Raw genomic sequence first — 22,262 nt, forward strand, 5'->3', positions numbered from 1 at the left:
AACAGTCGTAACAGTCTTGAGCTATTAATATGCAGACTAAGAGCCGGTTCACACAGAACAAAACAAACGCGAGACACAGATCAGTAGAACAAAAATAAGCGCAAGGTCTAGAGACGCTTTTTAAAAGTTGAACTTAACTTGAGTCCAACGTTTTTTGAACACTGTGTCACATGCGAGGTGCTGCAAAAGATGTGAAACGCGAGCACAGCGGCTAAAGATGTCCATCTAGAGCAGGGGTGGGCACACTCGGTCCTGGAGGGCCACTGTCCTGCAGAGTTTAGCTCCAACCCTGATAAAAGTCACCTGTCTCTAGCCTTCTAGTAATCCTGAATGAACTGATTAGCTGGTTCAGGTGTGTTTGATTAGGGTTGGAGCTAAACTCTGCAGGACAGTGGCCCTTCAGGACTGAGTTTGCCCACCCCTGATCTAGAGTGTGTTTACATTGAAAAATAATGGAAAAGTAGTGCAGTAGAATGGAAAAATGCGTTCTGTGTTGAAATCTCTTTTTAATATAATCAAACCCTGGGACATCAAAAGTGCAAAAAACACCCACTTATTATTTTTGACATAAATTCAGTGCACAACAATTCACACTTTTTCCACACAACCTTTTGTGAAAACTTTTTTTTCCAAAGCCTGTCTATTATTGTAGTATCATCCAATTCAGATTTACACACTCCTGAAAGACACCACAGCATCTTCCTGTCTAAGTGGGCGGATCTCAACCAGAAAAGGCTGTGAAGCACAAAAGACTTGCTGATAAGAGTGTCTCCACAGAACGACAATCACATCTACAATCAATGCAATCAAAAGGTTTACTAGAGGCAGCAATCTTGCAAAAAACGCACAACTGTCACAACTACAAAAACAGTGTGTACTGCATGAGTTTAGTGTAATTATTTGTAAAGATATACTTGGGTTCTCAGTGTCGGAAAAGTGATCTAATTAAGGTGAAAAGGTTGTGTGGTTTCTTACAGTTGCATTGTGGGTAAGTCTTCAGATGCACTGGACATCTGGACAGAACAGACAGTGGAGAACTTTCAATTACGAGACAGTGCCTTGACTCTGAAATCCAGGCCAGCACTAGAATCACGAGAGAATTGTAGTTTTTCTGTTCTCTCCAAGGTCCAACAGAGCAGTAAACAAAGACAAACATGGCCAGAGAGAAAGGCGGGCAAACAAACACACAAACACCACACACACACATATATTTTATAGTCAGTGTAGACTGCTGGCTGTCTCCCAGACACAACGTCCTTTGGTAAAATCTAAACAGGCAGGGGGAAAAAAAACACAATGTTGTTCTATTCTCCTTTATTTCTCCTCTATAAAAGCTTCCACTGTCTTTCAAATATCCTTCAGTTCAACTCGATGGCAATTAAGAAAAGTGATTTTTGATCTGAAAAGGCAAACTAAAAACTGCAGTACGTTCTACCCAAATACATTAGACCTAAAAAGGGCATAAAAGGCATCCGATTGAAAGATATGGGGGAGAAAAAAAAAAAAAAAATCTTAAAAAATAAACCAATTAATGGTGTTTTCTTAAAAGAGGGAAATTGGGTGGCTATCTTCACTGAAGCAGACGTCCAAGGTCAGAATCCTGTGAAACTTCTTTAATGGATCATTGAATTCAAGAATTAATACTTTAACCTAGAAAACAGAATTTGGCTTCTTAATGAAATTAATCTATTTGAAGGAATTTTTCAGGTTCAAACACAGTTAAGAGTGCTCACAGACAGACTTATGCATATATATATATATATATATATATATATATATATATATATATTATACATACATACATACATTCATATACTTTTAAAGGGTTTGTTCACCCAAAAACGAAAAGTCAGTATTAATTACTCACCCTCATGTCGTTCCACACCCGTAAGACCATCGTTCATCTTCGGAACACAAATTAAGATATTTTTGAAATATCTTAATTTGTGAATCAGAATTTTTGAATCAATATTTGAATTTGAATCAATATTTTTTAATCAGTGGTTCGGAGCGTGTATCAAACGATCTCAAACTGTCAAAGTCACGTGATTTCAGTAAACGAGGCTTCGTTGCGTCACAGTGTTTCGAAATTTCAATGGTTCACGTGACTTTGGCAGTGCTCCGAACCACTGATTCAAAACAAAAGATTCGTAAAGCTTCAAAGCTTCATGAAGCAGTGTTTAGTTCAGTGACAAGTGCTAGATATTGTTGAGTAAAGTCGTTATTTTGTTGTTTTGGCGCACAAAAAGCATTCTCATCACTTCATAACATTAAGGTTGAACCACTGTAGTCACATGAACTGATTTAAATATGTCTTTAGTAGCTTTCTGGGCATTTGAAAGTCTAAGTTAACTTGCTCTCAAAGCAGGCCTCACGAGCCATCGGATTTTATCAAAAATATCTGAATTTGTGTTCTAAAGATGAGCAAAGGTCTTACGGGTGTGGAACGACATGAGGGTGAGTAATAAATGACAGCATTTTCATTTTTTGGTGAACTAACCCTTTAATGTAATTTATAGAGGCAGAAATGTGTGTATACATATTGCTGTACTGAACCTGGAGAATTCTTTAAATGGCACAAAAAAACTGACCCCCGCCCATTAAAAAATTAGAATAGTGATCAAATTAAATTAAATTACTACAAAATTTGATGTTTTACTTGATGAAAGACGGTTATTGACTGGAATATGCTGCCTTGTGTCTATAGTTTCTGCCCTAACAGGAGATAAGAAAACACACCAAATAACATTTACTGAGAGAGAATACATGAAAGATAAGGAAATACAGCAAAAAGAATTATTTAGTGAGGAAACTTTCACACACGCACACACATAGACATGTATATATAAAAATCTTCAAAGACGCTCACAAAGAAAACCACTATGAATACAAACTTTTAATTGGATATGTGGTGCTGCTTCTTAAAATATTCAGACTTGGTAAAAGAATGTAAATCAGAGAAATGATTCTGCTTTTTCTGCTTTTGTGCTCACACTTAGATTCAAAGAGATGGATTTCTAAGTGCTGAGAATGCCTTTGTTTTCACAGGCACTATTTTAGACATTATTGAAGCTCTGAGGTCCTTTTGAAACTGTGTGATCTATTCATTTAAGTGAAAACAAGAAATAATAAAACATATATGCACTCTACTATACTATGTTTCATGATCTATTGGCAAAAGCCATAAAGACAAAAAATGTTATAGTGAGTAAAGAATAAAATACTATATAATAATAATATGGTAAATAATTTTGTATTTTGTATTATCTATGGTTACGGTTGTGCTGCTTAATATTTTTGTGGATACATTTTTTTTTTTTTTTTTTTTCAGGATTCTTTGATGAATAGAAAGTTTAAATAAACTTATTTAAATAAACTGAACAGCATTTACTGCCACTTTTGATGAATTGAATGCTTCCTTGCTGAATAAAAATAATAATAATTTAGTATTTGTAATATACAAATAAAATATTTGTATATTACAAATTTTATTATACTGTATTTTTCTTGTGAAACTGTGAGTGGTATTCCAGGTGGTTTCCAGGGCTTTGCTATGTGGGTGCTAAGGTTATAGGCTGCTGCTATTTCTTTCTGATATTCTGTTCCCATACGGCTTGAGTCCATCTTTTATTCCAAGTCTTTTTGGTCCACTTTTATTTTCCAAAGTCCAAGAATTACAAGTTTGACCACTTATAAATGTAGTAGCCAGTGTTGGGGAAAGTTACTTTTAAAAGTAATGCATTACAATATTGTGTTGCTCCCTTAAAAAGTAACTAATTGCATTACTTTTTATGAAAAGTAATTGCTTGTTTGTTTTTTAATAACAACAAAAAAGTTCTATTTTTGGTAAATGTTAAGGCCCTTTCACACCAAAAGTGAAATGAATAAGCCTCAGGCTGAAGGAAATGCATATTTACACCTGTACAGTAGAGGGCGCAGCTCAAACAAACCTTTCAGCTGTGCTGCCATTCTGGATCGCAGAACAATAGGATACAGGAGAAGGAAGTTCAACACTCTTATTTCTAAATCTAATCTAAAGTCATTTTTGCTTGTATGGTTGAATTAGATCATTGAAGGTCAGCAGCAAAGACACTGGTTAATAAAGTGAGATTAAATACATGAAGTATATTTGTGTAATTTAATATAGTTGATTACAGGTTTGCATAAAATTCTGACAATGCATTTCATGGTTTTTATTCATTTTGAGGAATACCGAATGTTTTCGTGCAAGTGAGATGAGTAAATGATCTGTCAGTCAATAAATGTGAAAAAGTAACTTAGATATTTTGTTGTAAATTGAAAAAGTGATGCGTTACTTTACTAGTTACTTGAAAAAGTAATCTGATTACGTAACTCAAAGTTACTCTGGTAGTATCTCTCCACAAAGAGCTGTTTGAGGTCTCATTTGTGTATGTAGAGCAAACGTTGGACAAGTGTGGAAAGTTTAATTCTGATTTGAGCAGACTAACCATACAGTAAGTCTGAGCAATACTTGCCTTAGCGAACACCACCAATAACTGTGTTAGAAAAAGACAGACATGTTTAACATAACACTTGGAATTAAATCAAACGCAAGGACAAGCAACCTTGACACTGCGGGACAAGACTGATCTGCTTGGAATATCTCCATCTCACTTTGCTTTCTACATCTCCAGCAGCAATGGCCTCGACCGGACCTGCCCTTCCTCTCTGACGGTATCCTTTGAGTAGGTCGCACCGAGGCCCAGCGGGGTTTCCTACCAACACTGGCCTCCTACTTGCTGTGGAGTCTTCCTTGGACATAAACACTGAAGATGAAAAGGTCGATTCCTCGGCTCTGAATACACGATGACCTGGTTTCCCTCCCTGGTTGCCGGAGCAGAAACACAGTGATCCATGCAGCAGACAAGCATCTGGTTGAAGCAAAACGAGTGGAGCGGATCCAGCCCGAGGGTCTGTCTTATACCGGCCCATCATCAGAGCGGGCGGCTGTAGAGTTTGATCACGGGCCCGTATGGCATGCAAAGCTACAACACCAACACGCAGATGCTTAAGAGGGTGAAAAGGAGAGTTATTCAGAGCAGAAGCTGAGTGATCCATCAAAGGTGATTGGAGGACGGGTGGGAGGAGGGGTACATGTAGGTGGTACACATACACATAGGAATTAGTTTAACGTGTACACACGCACGCACACACACACGCACACACACACACACACACACACCATGCTCTAGCAAATCTTGCTTTAAAAAAGGAGAACTTAATCAACAGCACTGAATGCAGTGTAAGAAATACGAGTCATTTTACAGTAAAATAAACTTGATTTTTAAGAGTATGTTACCTTACCACATATAAAGATCTGAAAATTAAACATTATTGAAACATTAGTTAATGCAAAAAAAAAAAAAAAATAAATAAATAATTATTTATTTATTTATTTTAATTTAATTCCACATATCATTGTTCAAAGATTTGAGGTCAGTAAGGTTTTTTTTTTTTTTTTTTTTTTTTTTAAATGAATACTTTTATTCAGCAAAGAAGCATTAAATTGACAAAGAGACAGACAGTACAAACATTTTTTGTTACAAAAGATTTCTATTTCAAATAAATGCTGTTCTTTTTCATGTTTTCAGTATTGAAAATAATGAGAAGAAATGTTTCTTGAGCACTAAATCAGCATATTAGAATGATTTCTGAAGGATCATGTGACACTGAAGACTGGAGTAATGATGCTGAAAATTCAGCTTTGATCACAGAAATAAATTATAATTTATAATATATTGAAATAGAAAACAGTTCTTTTAAATTGTAATAATATTTTCACAATATTTCTCTTTCCTGTATTTTTGATCAAATAAATGCAGCCTTGGTGAGCAGAAGAGACTTCTTTCATAAACATTACTGACAAAATCCTACTGACATTAAATGTTACTGATCCCAAAGTTTTGATTGGAAGTGAACTAAAATAAATTGCATAAATTTACAATAGTGTGCCAGGTCTTCTTAGGTAAAAACCTACTTAAAAAAGGTGTTCCACATTATTAAGTAAGTCACAGTTCTCATGAAATACGGGGAGGAAGAAAGATCTTTCTGAAGATGAAAAGCTTGAAATGGTGCAATGTCTTGCAAAAGGCATGAAAACAATATTTTGCGAAAAAAAAAAAAAAAAAATTTGGCATTCAGAAAGATCTTTCTTCCTCCCCATCTTAATTTAACTACATTTGCTAGCAAAATGGCTGCCCACTGCTCCAGGTGTGTGTGTGTTCACTATTCACTTCTCCTAATGTGTGTGCACTGACATGTGAAGGCCAAGTAGGGTGACCCATACTAGGACTTATTTAACCCATCCAAGTTACTTTCACTTTTTGCTTTCATTTTTAACTTTTATTTTTGATAAAATCCAATGGCTCAGTGAGGCCTGCATTGCCAGCAAGACAATTTACACTTTCAGATGCCCAGAAAGCTACTAAAGACGTATTTAAAACAGTTCATGTGACTACAGTGGTTCAACCTTAATGTTATGAAGCGACGAGAATACTTTTTCTGCAAATATGTCTTTAGTAGCTTTCTGGGCATCTGAAAGTGTAAATTGTCTTGCTGGCAATGGAGGCCTCACTGAGCCATCGAATTTTATCAAAAATACCTTAATTTGTGTTCTGAAGATGAACGAAGGTCTTACGGGTGTGGAACGACATGAGGGTGAGTAATTAATGACAAAATTTTCATTTTTGGGTGAACTAACCCTTTAACGATCTGTCCATCACAGACTGAGTGACTTCGCCACTTCCTGTGGATTTGTTTTTTTATTTCCTGTGACTAAGTTACTAATAAAATTTTGGTCGACTATTAGGGGGCAGCCCTATTTATTTATTTTTTTTTAATTCAGCAGAAAACAAAAGTTCTCATAAAAAAAATAAAAAAAAAAAGATTTATGGCAATAAGAAGGCCACTGACTGAATAACCAAGGCTGTAGAAAACATGCAAAATAACACTCAGAACGTGCCATGATAGAAGCGTGCATTTCTAACAGAGCTGAAAGAAAACGTCCTGCCAGGCAGGAAGTGAAACAGATGGTATATGCATCTATAGAACAAGAAGGTGAGAAAAGAAATCAAATCTTATGCGAGAATCTTCACCGCATGTTACAGATGGGCGTCAACGGCATGTGTCGTCGAGAAGGGAAAAAGGCGAAATGCCTGTTTGCATTTGTGGTTGATCTCTTATAAATACAAAGGAAACAAAAGCACATCATTGACTCGAACGATCCCCAGACCCCTACAGGCTACAGCTGTAGACCAAGGAGCATTTCAATAAAGCGTTAATCCCTCAGCAGGAGTCTGAAGCTGTGACTGCAGATTTGATGATAATGCCATGTATTGTTCTAGCATCACTTTCAAATCTTCTATTTATTTTATTCATTATCTCTTTCATTTACTACCTTGGGAAACTGGCAAGAATATTGCTAATTATGAATTTTAATAGGATTAGCGGATCTGTTGCCATCATCTCTTCGGAGTATTGTGCAGCCTAATTCATTCAGTAGAGAGACGATTAATCAAGTGATGTGACTTGTGAGTGTTCTGCTTCATAAAGTTTCTCAGAATTCATAGCCCGGCTCATTTTATTCCAATATTGTAGTTTGCGAACCTGCGGTGAAATGTATGATATGAAACGCCATTAGATGCGAGTTCGACCTTCACATCTGCCAGTGAACGAACTCTTGTTCAGAATAATTAATATTTTACAGCAGCTCTGAGAAGATGGGCCGCTTTATCAGCTCCGATAGCATCTTTCAATGTACAGACGCTCTTTGTAAGAGATGCAGCTATTTATCTAATGGATCAGTTTGTGTTCCAGGAAAATGAAATAGATATAGGCAAGGTCTACAAAGTCACAGGTAAGATGTACTTCTCAGTAGAACAATACTAATCTCTGAAAATATATGCTAGGGTATTACAGCAACCCTTGCAAAAAATACTTCATTTTGCAGTTAACTTGCATCTAAATACAATTTTTTTTTTAATAATAATAATAATAATAATAATAATAATAATAATCTATTTGCTTGCCATGTGAAAAAAAATATAACTGTTTAAAAAATTCCATGAAAAAAGTGTTAAAAAGTTATGTAAAACTCTTGCAAAAATGCTTTATTTTGCTTTTTTTTTTTTTTTTTTTTTTTTTTTTCATAAAAATATATATTTATTTAGTAACTATATTAAAATAAATATTTATTTTCCAGGTTTAAAATAATAATCCTGGATAAATCTGCTTTGGCAAGAATTAAAATTATTAAAATTCATTTTGCTTGCCATGTGATTTTTTTTTTTTTTTTTTTTTTCCCTCAAAACTCCATAAACAAATATTTACAAATCATATAAAAACAACTCTTGCAAAATTGAACCTAAATACAATGGTTATTATTATTATTAATGATTGATAAATCTGCTTTGGCAAACATTTAAAATTTAAAATTTTGATTTGCTTGCCATGTGAAAAAAATATATAAATGTTTACAAAATTCGGTAATCCTGGATAAATCTTAAATTTAAATTATTAAAATTCAATTTGCTTGCCACGTGATATATGTATGTGTGTGTGTGTGTGTGTTAGAGTTGTCGAAAGTATCAACTTCGATACCAAGTCAAATTTTAAATTTTAAAAATGTGTCACTTTTGAGGGGAATTCGTAAACACCTCTGATTGGCCATTGTGTTCACAAGCTCATCAGATATGTCTGTGATTGGATCACAGCATATCTGATGATACAATGATCAACGCACAGGAGTGTTTGAATTTGAAAGCGGAAGCCTGCTTGTGTATCTGTGTAAGCATTCGGCAGTGTTGCCAAGTCCGCAGTTTTCCCACGGAACTGGGCTACTTTTACACTGCTGCCGCGGGTTGTTTTTCATGTCCACGGGTTGAATCGACCCAAAATAATGTGATATTTAGCCCCTGGAATGCCAATTTTACCCCCCGGGAAGCGATTTTTACAGTGGAACCCCCTGAAATGTGATTGGGCTAGTTTTGGACTAGTTTCAGGAGCAATTGGGCGGGTTTTGTTGCGAAAACCTGGCAACCCTGGCGCTCGGTGAAGAGCATCATTGAAGTTTATTTACAACATTTTTTTGAAGCGTTGATCATTGTAGCCAATCACAGACATATCTGATGAGTGTGTGAACACAATAGCCAATCAGAGGTGTTTACGAATCCACTCAATAGTGCTCAAAGCGTCACATTTTTAAAAGTTCAGTATCGACTAGGTACCGAAGTCGGTACTTTTGACAAAACTAGTGTGTGTGTGTGTGTGTGAGTGTGTGTGTGTAAAAAATGCTTTCCAAACTCATAGGTACCTGTATATATGATGTACCCTTTCTTAATATTGTGTCACATGACAAATATTATGTACAGAAGCCTAGATCAAGGGAGCTTACCCCATTCTCACCTATACTATATCATCCCCCCATAAGCCCACACACACTCACGTAGCCTATAGAGCTGATGACAGATTTTAGCTGAGGTGGCAAAATTGTCATTATCATACTAATCCTATTTGTTTTGATGTTTATGTTCACATGTTCAGCAAATATTTACATAAAGCAACATTGTTTGGCAGGTGACGAGATCGAGTGTGTGGGATAATGAGGAATAGAGCACTGTTTTTCCAGTGAGACATCAACTGGGACAAGGCAATATTAGCATAATATAAACATAATGAGTGACAATACAGGGAATGGGTAAAAATAAATAAATAAGTGCTTTATAAGATTAACAAAACTGCAATCAGCGAATTACCTAGAGAGTGATCTTTACCTTTGATTAAAAGTGAAATCCAGCAGCGTGTCAGCAAGCCCATTAAGTCCAGCTTGCCTGGCTTATAGTTCATTAAGCAATTGATTTAATGACTGTTAGTGGTTTATTCGTTTTAGAGTCGCTTCCACAATCATTTTAAGTTTGAAATGAAATTGTGACGCTAATTGCTTTTGTTGGAATTATTGCTCAGTATCAAACAATAATAGATATCAAATCAATACTCATACACTACCACTCAAAAATTTGGGGTTAGACTAGAAAATTGGCTGCGGAATAATTCTACTTTGCCATTACAGAAATAAAATACATTTTAAAATATATTAAAATAGAAAATGGTTACTTTAAATTCAAACAATATTTCAAAATATAACTGTTTTTACTGTATTTTGATCAAATAAATGCAGCTTTGGTGAATGAGATTTTCGCACAAAGTAACAAAAAATAATATTTACATATATTTTTATGTAAATATTTATATCCACAAAAAAATTCATAAAAAAAAACATAAAAAACATAACACATATGAACTGCATACGTACTGCAAATGGATCATGTGTGAAACAGGCGTTAGTCTAATAACGTGCTTTGTAGGAGACTTAAAGGTTTAGTTCACCCAAAAATGAAAATTGTCATTAATTACCCTCATGTCGTTCATGTAATTTATGACGTTAACCACTGTAGTCACATGAACTGTTTTAAATATGTTTTTAGTAGCTTTCTGGGCATTGAAAAAGGGAGTGTTATTGCTGGCGATGCAGGCCTTACTGAGCCATTGGATTTTATCAAAAATATCTTAATTTGTGTTCCGAAGATGAATGAAGGTCTTACGGGTGTGGAACGGCATGAGGGTGAGTAATCAATGACAGAATTTTCATTTTTAGGTGAACTAACCCTTTAAAAAGTCAAATAAATGTCACATAAGAAGAATTTTAATATTCGCAATATACCTAATTTAATATAGTCAGCATAATCATTGTAAGTATTCGATACACAGCCCAGCCTTAGTTCTAGATTTTCTTGTATGTACTGTAAGAACTAAATGGAGATCCTATTTAAACCTTGACAACAAACAAATCAGTAAAATCCATGACAAACAGAATAGCCCATAATGCCAGCAGATGTCAAGGTCTTAAAATGCCTATTTATAGCCGTAGCCGTATTGTGCTGTTTTAAAGGTTCCTCATTTTGTTACTCTGATTGGTCAGACGGCCCAGTTTCTTGTGATTGGTCTATCACTTACAGCGCATGTTGGAAACAAAGCACCCATACTATATCTGAATTTCAGCTCCGAGGGCTTCCTCAGCATTTGATACACAGTGATACAAACAGTGACGATGGTGTAAATTTTTTCTCTATCTATTCCAGCTCAAGTCCTCATCCTTTTGAAGTGCAGCAAAGTGCATTCACAGTGCTGAAAACAGTGTCTTCTCGACATGTTAACAACACAAACCAAACTCTTCCAGTCTCAGCTACAACTACAGTGTTTGAGGGCGGGTCAAAGTCGACGTTGTTCGTGGGCAGCCAATGAAGAGCATAGGCTCAATTGGATTGAGATCTGGGGAATTTGGAGGCCAAGTCAACACCTCAAACTTGTTGTTGTGCCCCTCAAACCATTTCTGAACCATTTTTGTTTTGGGGTGCATTATCCTGCTGAAAGAGGCCACAGCCACCAGGGAATACCGTTTCCATGAAAGGGTGTACATGGTCTGCAACAATGCTTAGGTAGGTGGTACGTGTCAAAGTAACATCCACATGGATGGCAGTTTCCCAGCAGAACATCACCCAAAGCATCACACTGCCTCCGCTGACTTGCCTTCTTCCCATAATGCATCCTGGTGCCATGTGTTCCCCAGGTAAGCGATGCACACGCACCCGGCCATCCAGGTGATGTAAAAGAAAACGTGATTCATCAGACCAGGCCACCTTCATCTATTGCTCCGTGGTCCAGTTCTGATGCTCACGTGTCCACTGTTGGCACTTTTAGCGGTGGACAGGGGTCAGCATGGGCTCCCTGACTGGTCTGCGTCTATGCAGCTCTATATGCAACAAACTGTGATGCACTGTGTATTCTGACACCTTTCTATCAGAACCAGCATTAACTTCTTGAGCAGTTTGAGCTACAGTAGCTCGTCTGTTGGATCGGACCACATGGGCCAGCCTTCGCTTCCCACGTGCATCAATAAATCTTGGCCGCCCATGACCCTGTCACCGGTTCACCGCTGTTCCTTCCTTGAACCACTTTTGATAGATACTGACCACTGCAGACCGGGAACACCCCACTAGAGCTGCAGTTTTGGAGATGCTCTGACCCAGTCGTCTAGCCATCACAATTTGGCCCTTGTCAAACTCGCTCAAATCCTTACACTTGCCCATTTTTCCTGCTTCTAACACATCAACTTTGAGGACAAAATGTTCACTTGCTGCCTAATATATCCCACCCACTAACAGGTGCCGTGATAAAGAGATTATCTGTGTTATTCACTTCACCTCTCAGTGCTCATAATGTTATGCCTAATATTATATATTAGGCATAACATTATATATATATATTACATTATACATTATATATATATATAACTATATATATATATATTTTTTTTTTTTTTTTTTTTTGCTGTAGCCATCTTCACAAGCAGATACATCTGAGAGCAATAAAGATGTTCTGTGTAGGTTTGGTCAATGATATGCCATATGGAAACTGTCATCGGACTACAATAAGAACATCATATTCCCCCCATCCCCATATCAAACCCTACTTGTGATAAAACAAGACAGAAATCTTATGGAAAAATAGCTTCGAAACAGAAGATAAGTGTGTGTGGAGGAGGAGAGCCAGACAGACTAGCTTACTCCTTTCATGTGGTTATGTGTTGGGATGTGGACTAACTTAAATCACACCAGCTAAAGCCGCTGGGATTTTCCAGTGTTGCCCCAGGGACCCGCTCCCCACACAAAGAACCCTGTGTTTTAGGTGTCATACTGATGTTCAAGAGCTGCTGGGGAGCTTTAAGATCTTTGCCAAGCGCTGTCTACCTTTCCAAGCTCTTCTGAACTGATACATGTACAAAGTGAACAGCTTTGATACGAGACAAAACCTGCTAAGCCCACCGAAAGGTGTAGAGAGCTAAAAAAAACAGCACAGCCTCACCGAGCCACACTTCTGCAACATATTCACCATGACTTAAGAATGATCAATCTTCACATGAACAGCAAATGAAATGGGTCAACAATGAACAAACAACAAATAACATATATTTTCATAATAATTTAATGCTATACAATTAATAATTATATCTTAGCGAGGGCTCAGATGTCAAAGTGGTCAACATACAGTATAATGAGTGAAATAATGATGAACATATCCCTATGGTACAGTGTAGCAAATTAGCATATCAGCATCAGTCGATGATTTTCAAGAATGGGGAAGCACACGTCAGTTTTTAAGTGTAAAACTACCAAACAGTGATATGACACTTAAATGGACACATAAGGCGTTTTCACACCTGTCTCGTTTGGAGCATTTGTTTTGGAACCTGCCGTGTTTTCTCCCTACCTCGTTTAGGCATATATGAACATGATTGCACTTGGATCCGCATTAAAAAAATATCAGTTCGAGATCAGGCGAACATCAAACAATGCTGATCTCAGCCCTCTTGAAAACGAACTCTGGAGCGGGTGGCTTGTGGTTGGAAAGCAATCTGACCCAACGGACCAACAAAAAGGCTGTATCACAATGTATGATGGGTAATTTATGCACGTTGCATGAAAAGCAGCAGTGTTTGCTAATGCCTCTCAAAATAAATTGCACGCATCAATTTTGGCTGAGAAATTACAATTTAAAGTCATTATTGTGTTAAATGAAAAAATTCATGCATTTAGATGGCGATTTATTCACAGTGGAGGAGTGAGTTTAGTGATCCTACGAACCCGGGAACTCGCCACTCACGCGTTATCATCTGCTGTAAATAAAATGTAATAGGCTATTCTTGGAATAATACAAATAAATTCATATTTAATTTAATAATAGGAAAATAATATCCTATAGACATGCTATAGTTCAAATGGTTTTGCATTTTATCTAAAAAATGATGGATGTCATTTTAAAAATATGGAAATTAGCGGAAATAAGTTAATGCAGCTTCTTACTTACATGAGGTGAACATAAAGATGTTTGGTTTATATTTTTAATGTATATAATTGTACATAATACATTTTAAAATTGTATTGCTGTAATGGCCCATTTCAAATGTGTAGCCTATGTGATTTTTTTCTCTTCCTCCTTTTGCTGAGGTGGAAGCGGTGGTAAAATACTGTTCTTGTAAATACTTCCCAGCATTTCAGTAATAAAATGCATGCAAATTACAGTGAAGTGCAACAGTTATCGTACAATGTTCCACAGTGGTCAAAACGGATTTAAACTGTGAATTCTGAATTGATCTCCTCTTGTAAACTCAGAGATGTGGATTCGAACGACAATTAAATTACCTCATGACCTTGGTGTTTGTCAAAAAACAGTAGGTTATTTGGCCAGGGATTTTTACATGGGTGGTGAGAGAAAAACACTGACATTCTGGATTTGGACAGCAGTAGCGCCTGTAAATTTTCAAAATACCTTACATTCCTATGAAACAACTGCCATCCGAATAGGGCTTTAGAAAGAAATATTTTTATTTTGTTTAACATAGATTTTACCCCATTTAAAAATTGGCCTATTTACTTCCATTGTAACAGCCTCACATACATACATTACATACATAGATTCATTCATTCATTCATTCATTCATTCATTGTTAGCCAACATTTCTTGCATTTACATATTACATGGTAATCAACATTATGCCAAAAATGCAGTTGATTGAGCTGAAGTTGTATTGAACCTGGAATATTCTTTAAAGTCACACTTGTCATTACATACAATATATGAAACCAAGTTGTAGAACTGAATTGGGGTATATGGGAATATTGATAATAAAGCAATGCATTATAAATTACATTGATAAACATGCCATTTCTATTAAACGTTAGAAGAACACAATAGCAGCTTTGCCCTTTTGCTCTCATGTTACTTCCTGGCAGTTCCATAATGTTTCATGCCACTTGGACTGCAAGAGCAACAATTAAATAATGCTAATGTATTGCTTATGCCCTCCAAACACTGCTGCTTCTCATTGGGTTTTAGGATTGTGCTGCAGTGGCCTATAATGCTGTGAAAAATGGCTTTCCATCAAAAGTTAATCTAAACATAGCAGCTTACGTAAGACAGAGCAGCACTTGAAGATCTTTTGCCTCGATTCCAAGGACTTATTGCTATTTCAAAAAGAGAATAAGGACATTATTCTAACAAATCAGCAATGGAAATCATGCAAATGTATGCAAGGTTTGCGTTTGCACATTGAGCACTGAGATTAATAGACAAAAAAGTATCCGCTTTCTTTTTGAAGCAAAGAAAAAAAGAGGAGAATGTATGAAGGAGCATCTTATGATGATTCACAGCATTTTGCTTTTCGTGTTGCATGCAACAGAGTCAGCTTGTGAAAGAAAGAGAGGACAACTTGTGCCCGCAAGATTTAAAGAAGTGCACAAAATTGGAGTATCAAAATTATAAACTGAGAAAAGTTGTCAAATGTAGCGTAATTTAAAGACATTACATTATTGAGGCAAAGTAAAGCATTGAATAGATATTGCAAAAAGTGTCTTTAGAAGTCAGTAAATTCTTATTTTTGTTTTATGCCAACTCGCAAATACATGAAAGCGCTAACCATGAATTGCTTAGAAGGTAGGAACTTGTGAATTATTTATAAAGGGCATGATTAATTACACATTAGTTGTTAATTATTATTTTTTTATTCATATTATATATACACACATATATATATATATATATATATATATATATATATATATATATATATATATATATATACACACACATATATATATATATATATATATATATATATATATATATATATATATATATATATATATATATATATATATATATATATATATATATATATATACACACACACACAGTCGCACCAAAATTTTAAAACCTTGAACATTTCACTCATTAATTACAGTTTATTCACTGTAGTTGAAAATGGTAATAAAATATGACAAGATCTCAGAGTTAAACTGTGTCAGAAAAAAAAATCATCTTAATTATGTCAGATAACACTTAAGCAAAACACGGTCAGGTTAAAGTGTCTGAATAATTTTTGGTCCCAAATTTTTATCAATTTTACTGGTAGTCCACTGTGTGAAGAATTTTTGGGTATAATATGTCACAGTTTACTTTATTTTGCTATCCTCACTTACATAAATGAACTATAGTGTCCTAGACCCAAAATATCAAAAATATCTGAATAATTTTTGGTTTGACTCTATGACTCCACAAATATATGACCACAAAATCTTGAAATTGAGATTTATATGTCATCTGAAAGCTGAATAAATAAGCTTTCCATTGATGTGTGGTTTGTTAGGACAGGACAATATTTGGTTGAGATACAACTATCATGAAAATCTGGAATCTGAGGGTGCAAAAAATCTAAATATTGAAAAAAAAATCGGCTTTAAAGTTGTCCAAATTAAAAAAGGGAAAACATTTATGAAAACATTTATGAAATAAATGTTTTTCTCTAATACACGCTGGCCACAATTAGAAATTCTTTGTCACCCCTAGAAATTCTTATGAGTGAAATATATCTGAAGTATATTCCCCTTCATATTTACATTACCAGGTGACTAGGGACATGAAATTGTCCAGCCATGACTTCCTATTTCACAGGAGTATAAATATGAGGAAACGCAAAGGCCAAATTCCCTTAATCATCCATCACAAGGTGTAAAACCAAAGAATATAGTTCTGATGTGCAGCAAAAGATTGTTGAGCTTCACAAAATAGAAAGTGGCTGTAAGAAAATAGCTAAAGCATTGAAAATCGCCATTTCCACTATCAGGGCAATAATTAAGAAAATACGAGTGTGTATAAGTGTGTCTATATTGTCTTAATGCACAGTGTGGAGGATAGTTTGAGTAGCCAAAGTCTCTCCAAGGATCACAGCTGGAAAATTGCAAAAAATAAATGAATATTGGGGTCAGAATGCCTAAAAAACAAACTCCAGCATATTCAGTTGTTAGAAACTATTGGAACTTCAAATGGGATCGGCTTCTATGGTCAGATGAAACTAAAAAAAAAAAAAACTTTTTGGCAGCAAACCTACCAGATGGGTTTGGTGCAAACAGGGATAAAAAGTACCCCATGCCCACGGTTAAATATAATTCTGGAAATTAGAATGCTGTTGGCCTATTTTTCTGCTGGAGGTCCTGGACATCTTGTTCAGACACATGGTATCATGGATTCTATCAAATACCAACAGATAAAAAATTGCTTTTGCTTACAGGGAAACTGCAGCCATTTGGCTTCATCTAAGTTCATTACAAGTTCAATATATACCAACAAATGGAAAAGGCAACAATACATGACTCATGACAATTACTCAGAAGCAATCTTCTTAAAAGTCTTCAGGTAATTTCTAGACAGCAAAACTTTCAGCCAGTCCAAATTTTCTTCCCACAGATAACCTGTTCTGCAGGGTTGTATCATAAACATTTGCTTATATGGCCTAATGCGAAGGTCAGACCGAACTGTTGTTGAGCAACAGCAGGGAGCAAAAGAACTGCTCTTCAGGGTACTCTATATTCCACAGTAAACAGAGACGAGAGGGGAAAGACAGACAGAAAAACCTACCTTGCTTCACCTCAGTGTAATACCCCAGTCGCTATGGTAAACCTGAAAAGGATACGGCCAGGCACGACCGGCTTTCGGTTGACTAGTGCGAAGGATAACTCCGTCTTCAAAAACACAGCAGAGGACTTTATGATGTGCTGCCCAAAGCGCAACGTAGCCATAGTGGATCATCAATTTCTGTAAGAAAATCAAGAAATTTCTGTTCACAATAAAGAAAAAGAAAAAATCTTTTAAAACACATTTGGCAGGTTCTTAAATTGTACTCTTTGTATTAATGTTGATTTTATAAGGTTTTGAAAAACTTGATATCCTTTTTAATGTCTCTGAAAAAATGTCATGTGGTGTAACCCTCGGATATATAGTAATAAAGTAGCTTACTTACACCTGATATATTTTTCAATGTAATCATTAAGTTTTTGGGTTGCAACACATGACATTTTACAACCTGCAAATGTCACAAAAATGTCAAATTATCTGACATTTTTTGACCTTGACATAGTCATGAGGGTCTGATGATATGGATCCATGATATCATTTCCTGGTTGGTCGCACCACAATGACCACATGACTTTGATTTGGTGTTAAAAATTTTCCAAATAAGTAGTGAATCAGTTTTGATAAAATAGCAGTAATAAATAAACAGTAATATATAATAATAAACATACATTAATTAAATTAATATAAAATATAATAATCAATTTTAAAGTTTTCTTTACATTCTTTAACTGAGGCCTTTTTTCGCCATTATTCAAATTTCAGAACAGTTCACACTGAAAAAAAATCTGATGTAGGATTTACTTTGAAACAATTTGCTTGTAAATTTCATAAATAATTACAAAGAAACTCCAATTAACACCTTGAATTAAACATGACATTTTGAAGTCAGAAATAAATTAGTCTTTTCTTGTAAAACATCCTTTTTTAAAAAAAAACTTTGAAAACAAGGTGAATTTTACAGTGCACCCTAACATTTCACGTCACTGTATGTATGAATTGCATTTTTAAATTTTTTTTGAATAAATTAATAGGATCAGACAAACAAATGTCACTGACCCTATAGTTAAGATCACCTTAATCACCAAATAATATCATCCTACATCCTGTTAAATGAAGTTTTTGTCTACTCTTTTAATAGTTTGAGACAACATTCTGCATTAATTACGAATTCAATGACATTTCTTCTCTCATTTCGGTCCAGATGAAAGGCATCTCATATAGCAGACCTGAAGTAAACAAATTGATGGCGAGCTATTTTAAAACCGTCTCAATGGGAGATGTCAATGATAAAACGAATATCTGAAACAGCAAGAGTTCAAACAAAGAACAATCTATAAAGCATAAAAAAGAGGGATCTTGCCACACTGGGAGGGTTTTTTTAAACACCCACCATTACAAACAAGAATTGACCAAGATCAGCATCCTCTTGTTAAATATAGGCATCCTCTCCAGGGAATTTCAGTTTGCATTGATCAGCTAAAAATATATTAGTGCAGTCGCATTAACCATCCCAGGTAGAAATAAATGAATAGTTCAAATGAACAAAAAGACAGTTCTGTCATCATTTACTCACCCTCACGTCCTTCGAAACACATTTGATTTTCTTTCTTTCATGGATGGTGACAGAATTGTCATTTTTAGGTGAACTATCACTTTAAACTGCTTGTAAACACCTAATTTGTCTTTTATTTACCAAGCGAAACAAATGTCAAATCAGTTCCGCATTTAACATAAGGAAAGAAAAATGGACCAAAAAAAAAAAAAAATCCATTGCCATGCTTTTTCTTAAAAATATAATTATATGTAATAACCAAAGGGAGTTGGGTTTTTGTGTGTGCATGAATTATTAAAATGGGGTTAAAATAACCTCACAGACACGCACAGGCATAGATGCACTCAAAATGACCCTATACAGATATGCTTACACACACACACACACACACACACACGTGCGCAGAATTATTCACAGGCATACACAGAAAATTGAATATTCTTTCCCTCTAAACACACTCACACAGAAACACATATCATTTAGGAAAACATGGTGAAAAGGACCCATACTGTGAGTTGGACGTTGTCCCAGAGGACGGAATCCAAAAAAACTATGAAAATGAAGAAGGGGGAAAAAAGGAAAATGTGTGCATACCAGCTGTCTCAGGCATTAGCCTCCTAAACAGATTCCAACAATTCCGCAATTAAGAATCACAATGCTGCAATTAGAGTGCCGCAGTTTGCAATGACCTAATTAATGTGCATCTCCCGTGTGCTTAACGACACGCATTTGGCATTTTGTTCCACGTCAGGTATGGTACCGCACATGTGCGTGGATTGAAGCGTGCTGTCGTGCGAGAAGGGGCCGCATTTCGGCTCTCCGCTGTGATCTGATATCAATATTTCCATCAAACGATGCTTGTGACTCTGCTCGCAGCAGTGGCGGTCACGCATGATTCGCTGGGCGTTCACTCGGCCTGCATTCCATGCAGCGTTATTGCGCCGGTTACGTGTTTAATCCTTATCTGTAACCTTGACTGCACAGATTGCTGCTCCAGCGTGTAATCGGTGAAATCCAGAAGCCTGCTCGCCGCTACTGATACATCATTTACCGGCAGATACAATAATCCCTAAACTAATTCAAACACACACACAACCACAATGTAAGGTTCACCCAATGAAATTCAGCTCAAATATATATTTTTTGAAATATATGAGCATGGTAAGCACTTATGAGAACAAATGGCAATGGTATTTGATGTAATTTTGTTTTCTCCATGTATTGAATTTTTCATTATTCTCATTAAGGCTGTACAATTAATCAAACTTAAATCCATTAGATCACAATTACTATAATCTTGGCTTTTTAAACAATTAATAAGGTTATACACTATAGATACAGATACATATAATGCATCATATCGGCCAATAAGATGGCGGTACGAGTACAAACATGAAGAACATAGAATAGGCTGCACTGCTAAAGTAAACAATTAGAGATGCAGCAATACTACTTTTCTTAAGGAAAAAAAAAAAATAATGCTGCAAAATATACAGGAAACCCACTCATTCGGTACACTACAATATTAGAGGTTAAAATTAACAACAGAGTTATTATTTTCCGATATAGTGATTGCACTCAAATAAAAACTGAAATGTTTGTTTACAACTCAGTTGCACATAAGGTAGTTTTCATAAGCACTTGTCTTCATGGCAAATGTATTCAAACATACAGATATAATTAACAGTAAATAAGGTAAATGCAACGTTAAGTGACATTGTTCAAGCTGTTTTATTTAAACACTGAGCGATTACATGAGAAATGAGACATTTCGGTAAGTTGTACTGTATCTTTCAACACACCTTCTGATGTTCATGCATGTTTTTCAAGATATAACTCTGTATTAAAGTGGAAGAAAAGACTCACGCTCCACATTGCCACTTAAAGTTGGACTCAAACGGCATTTCTTTTTTTAATTTCGTGATAAAATGGACAGGATTTTAAAGATGAGACTTTGTTTCTTGTCAGAAGTAACAAAACACAAAGGTCTTTGAGATTATTGGCTACAAATTATTCGCTACAAATAATGTTTGTTGTGGGGAAAAAAACACAGACCTGGCAACCCTGGCTTGAACTACAGGTGATTCATAGGGAGGGGGGAAATCAATGAAAGCATTATTCAATAAGTAATCAGAATTTTTTTGTTTTTTTGTTTTTTTAACAATGCAAAAAGTACTCATGATGTTCTCATACTTAAGCACAACACAAAACTTGTCCAAAAACACATTTGCTCCATTAAATAAAGTGCTCCTGTGTTGTCTTAAATCAATAGAGACTGTATATATATTGTGTGTTACACATATCACAATCAAATTGCAATTCATTATTTCAAATCATTTCAAATTTTTTTTTTTTTTTTTTTTTTTTTTAATCAAAACAGGTTCAAGTATCACTAACAAATTCAGCCTTTTGTCTGCCTGTAAATATCCTAAAGCTTTTTATATGTCGGAGCATTGCTTGCAGCCCCAACATGTCATGACCCCTTAAAACAAAAGGTTGACTGCATCTCAACACCTCCTTGTTTTACACAGTGGCCTGTAAAGACATATCGACCACTTCCCCCCCTGTGGAATTGAGCTCAGGTGTTCATAACTGCAAAGCCACTGAAATCCCTGTGACAGCATGAAACACATACAGGAAACATTATATCCTCCATTGGAATACAACACACAGAGTCAAGGTCTTTAATGCATTTGTTTCAATCCACTATGGCCTGATAAACACAAGGCGAATGTGAATGCTGTTCAAACACTGAACATCTTCTCTACTTATATTTGTAGTGAAATGTACATTACTGTATTCAGTAGAAGGACTGCAATTAAAAATGAATTATACCGTTAAAAAGATAATCATGGAATAAATATGTTGTATGTATCCTATATTAAATTCATAAGAGCATGTCCCCATCTTTCCAGAGCCAAAGGAGATGAGTTTAGTGTGATGACATCAAGCGTATATCAAAAGCAGACCTTAGGCTATATACATGCGAGACCTGACCTCATCTCCGATTTGAACAAAAGCAACGATATGCCACCCAAGGCTGAACTGTCCCTTCTTTTTACCAGACTATAAAGAACTATAGGATTCAGTCCAACAAGCAATGAACCCTAAATTAAATAAACTCTGTTGAATACTTGTCCTTAGCTAGTCCATTGGAGATGAAAAG

At 35.6% G+C, this 22,262-nt stretch overlaps 1 protein-coding gene across 8 annotated transcripts in view; it reads right to left on the bottom strand.

The window, feature by feature from the left end:
• The window catches only part of fhit (fragile histidine triad diadenosine triphosphatase), a 311,803-nt gene that overhangs the window by 196,692 nt on the left and 92,849 nt on the right, over positions 1 to 22,262 (bottom strand). For all 8 annotated transcript variants that reach the window (XM_051912051.1, XM_051912052.1, XM_051912050.1 and 5 more), the window contains one exon: positions 17,603 to 17,724. In XM_051912051.1, coding sequence (XP_051768011.1) covers positions 17,603 to 17,708 — 106 coding nt within the window. In that variant the 5' untranslated portion in view covers positions 17,709 to 17,724. The remainder of the gene's footprint in view (positions 1 to 17,602; positions 17,725 to 22,262) is intronic.

This window comes from Ctenopharyngodon idella, chromosome 11 (assembly GCF_019924925.1).
Source record: "Ctenopharyngodon idella isolate HZGC_01 chromosome 11, HZGC01, whole genome shotgun sequence".
NCBI lineage: Eukaryota > Metazoa > Chordata > Actinopteri > Cypriniformes > Xenocyprididae > Ctenopharyngodon > Ctenopharyngodon idella.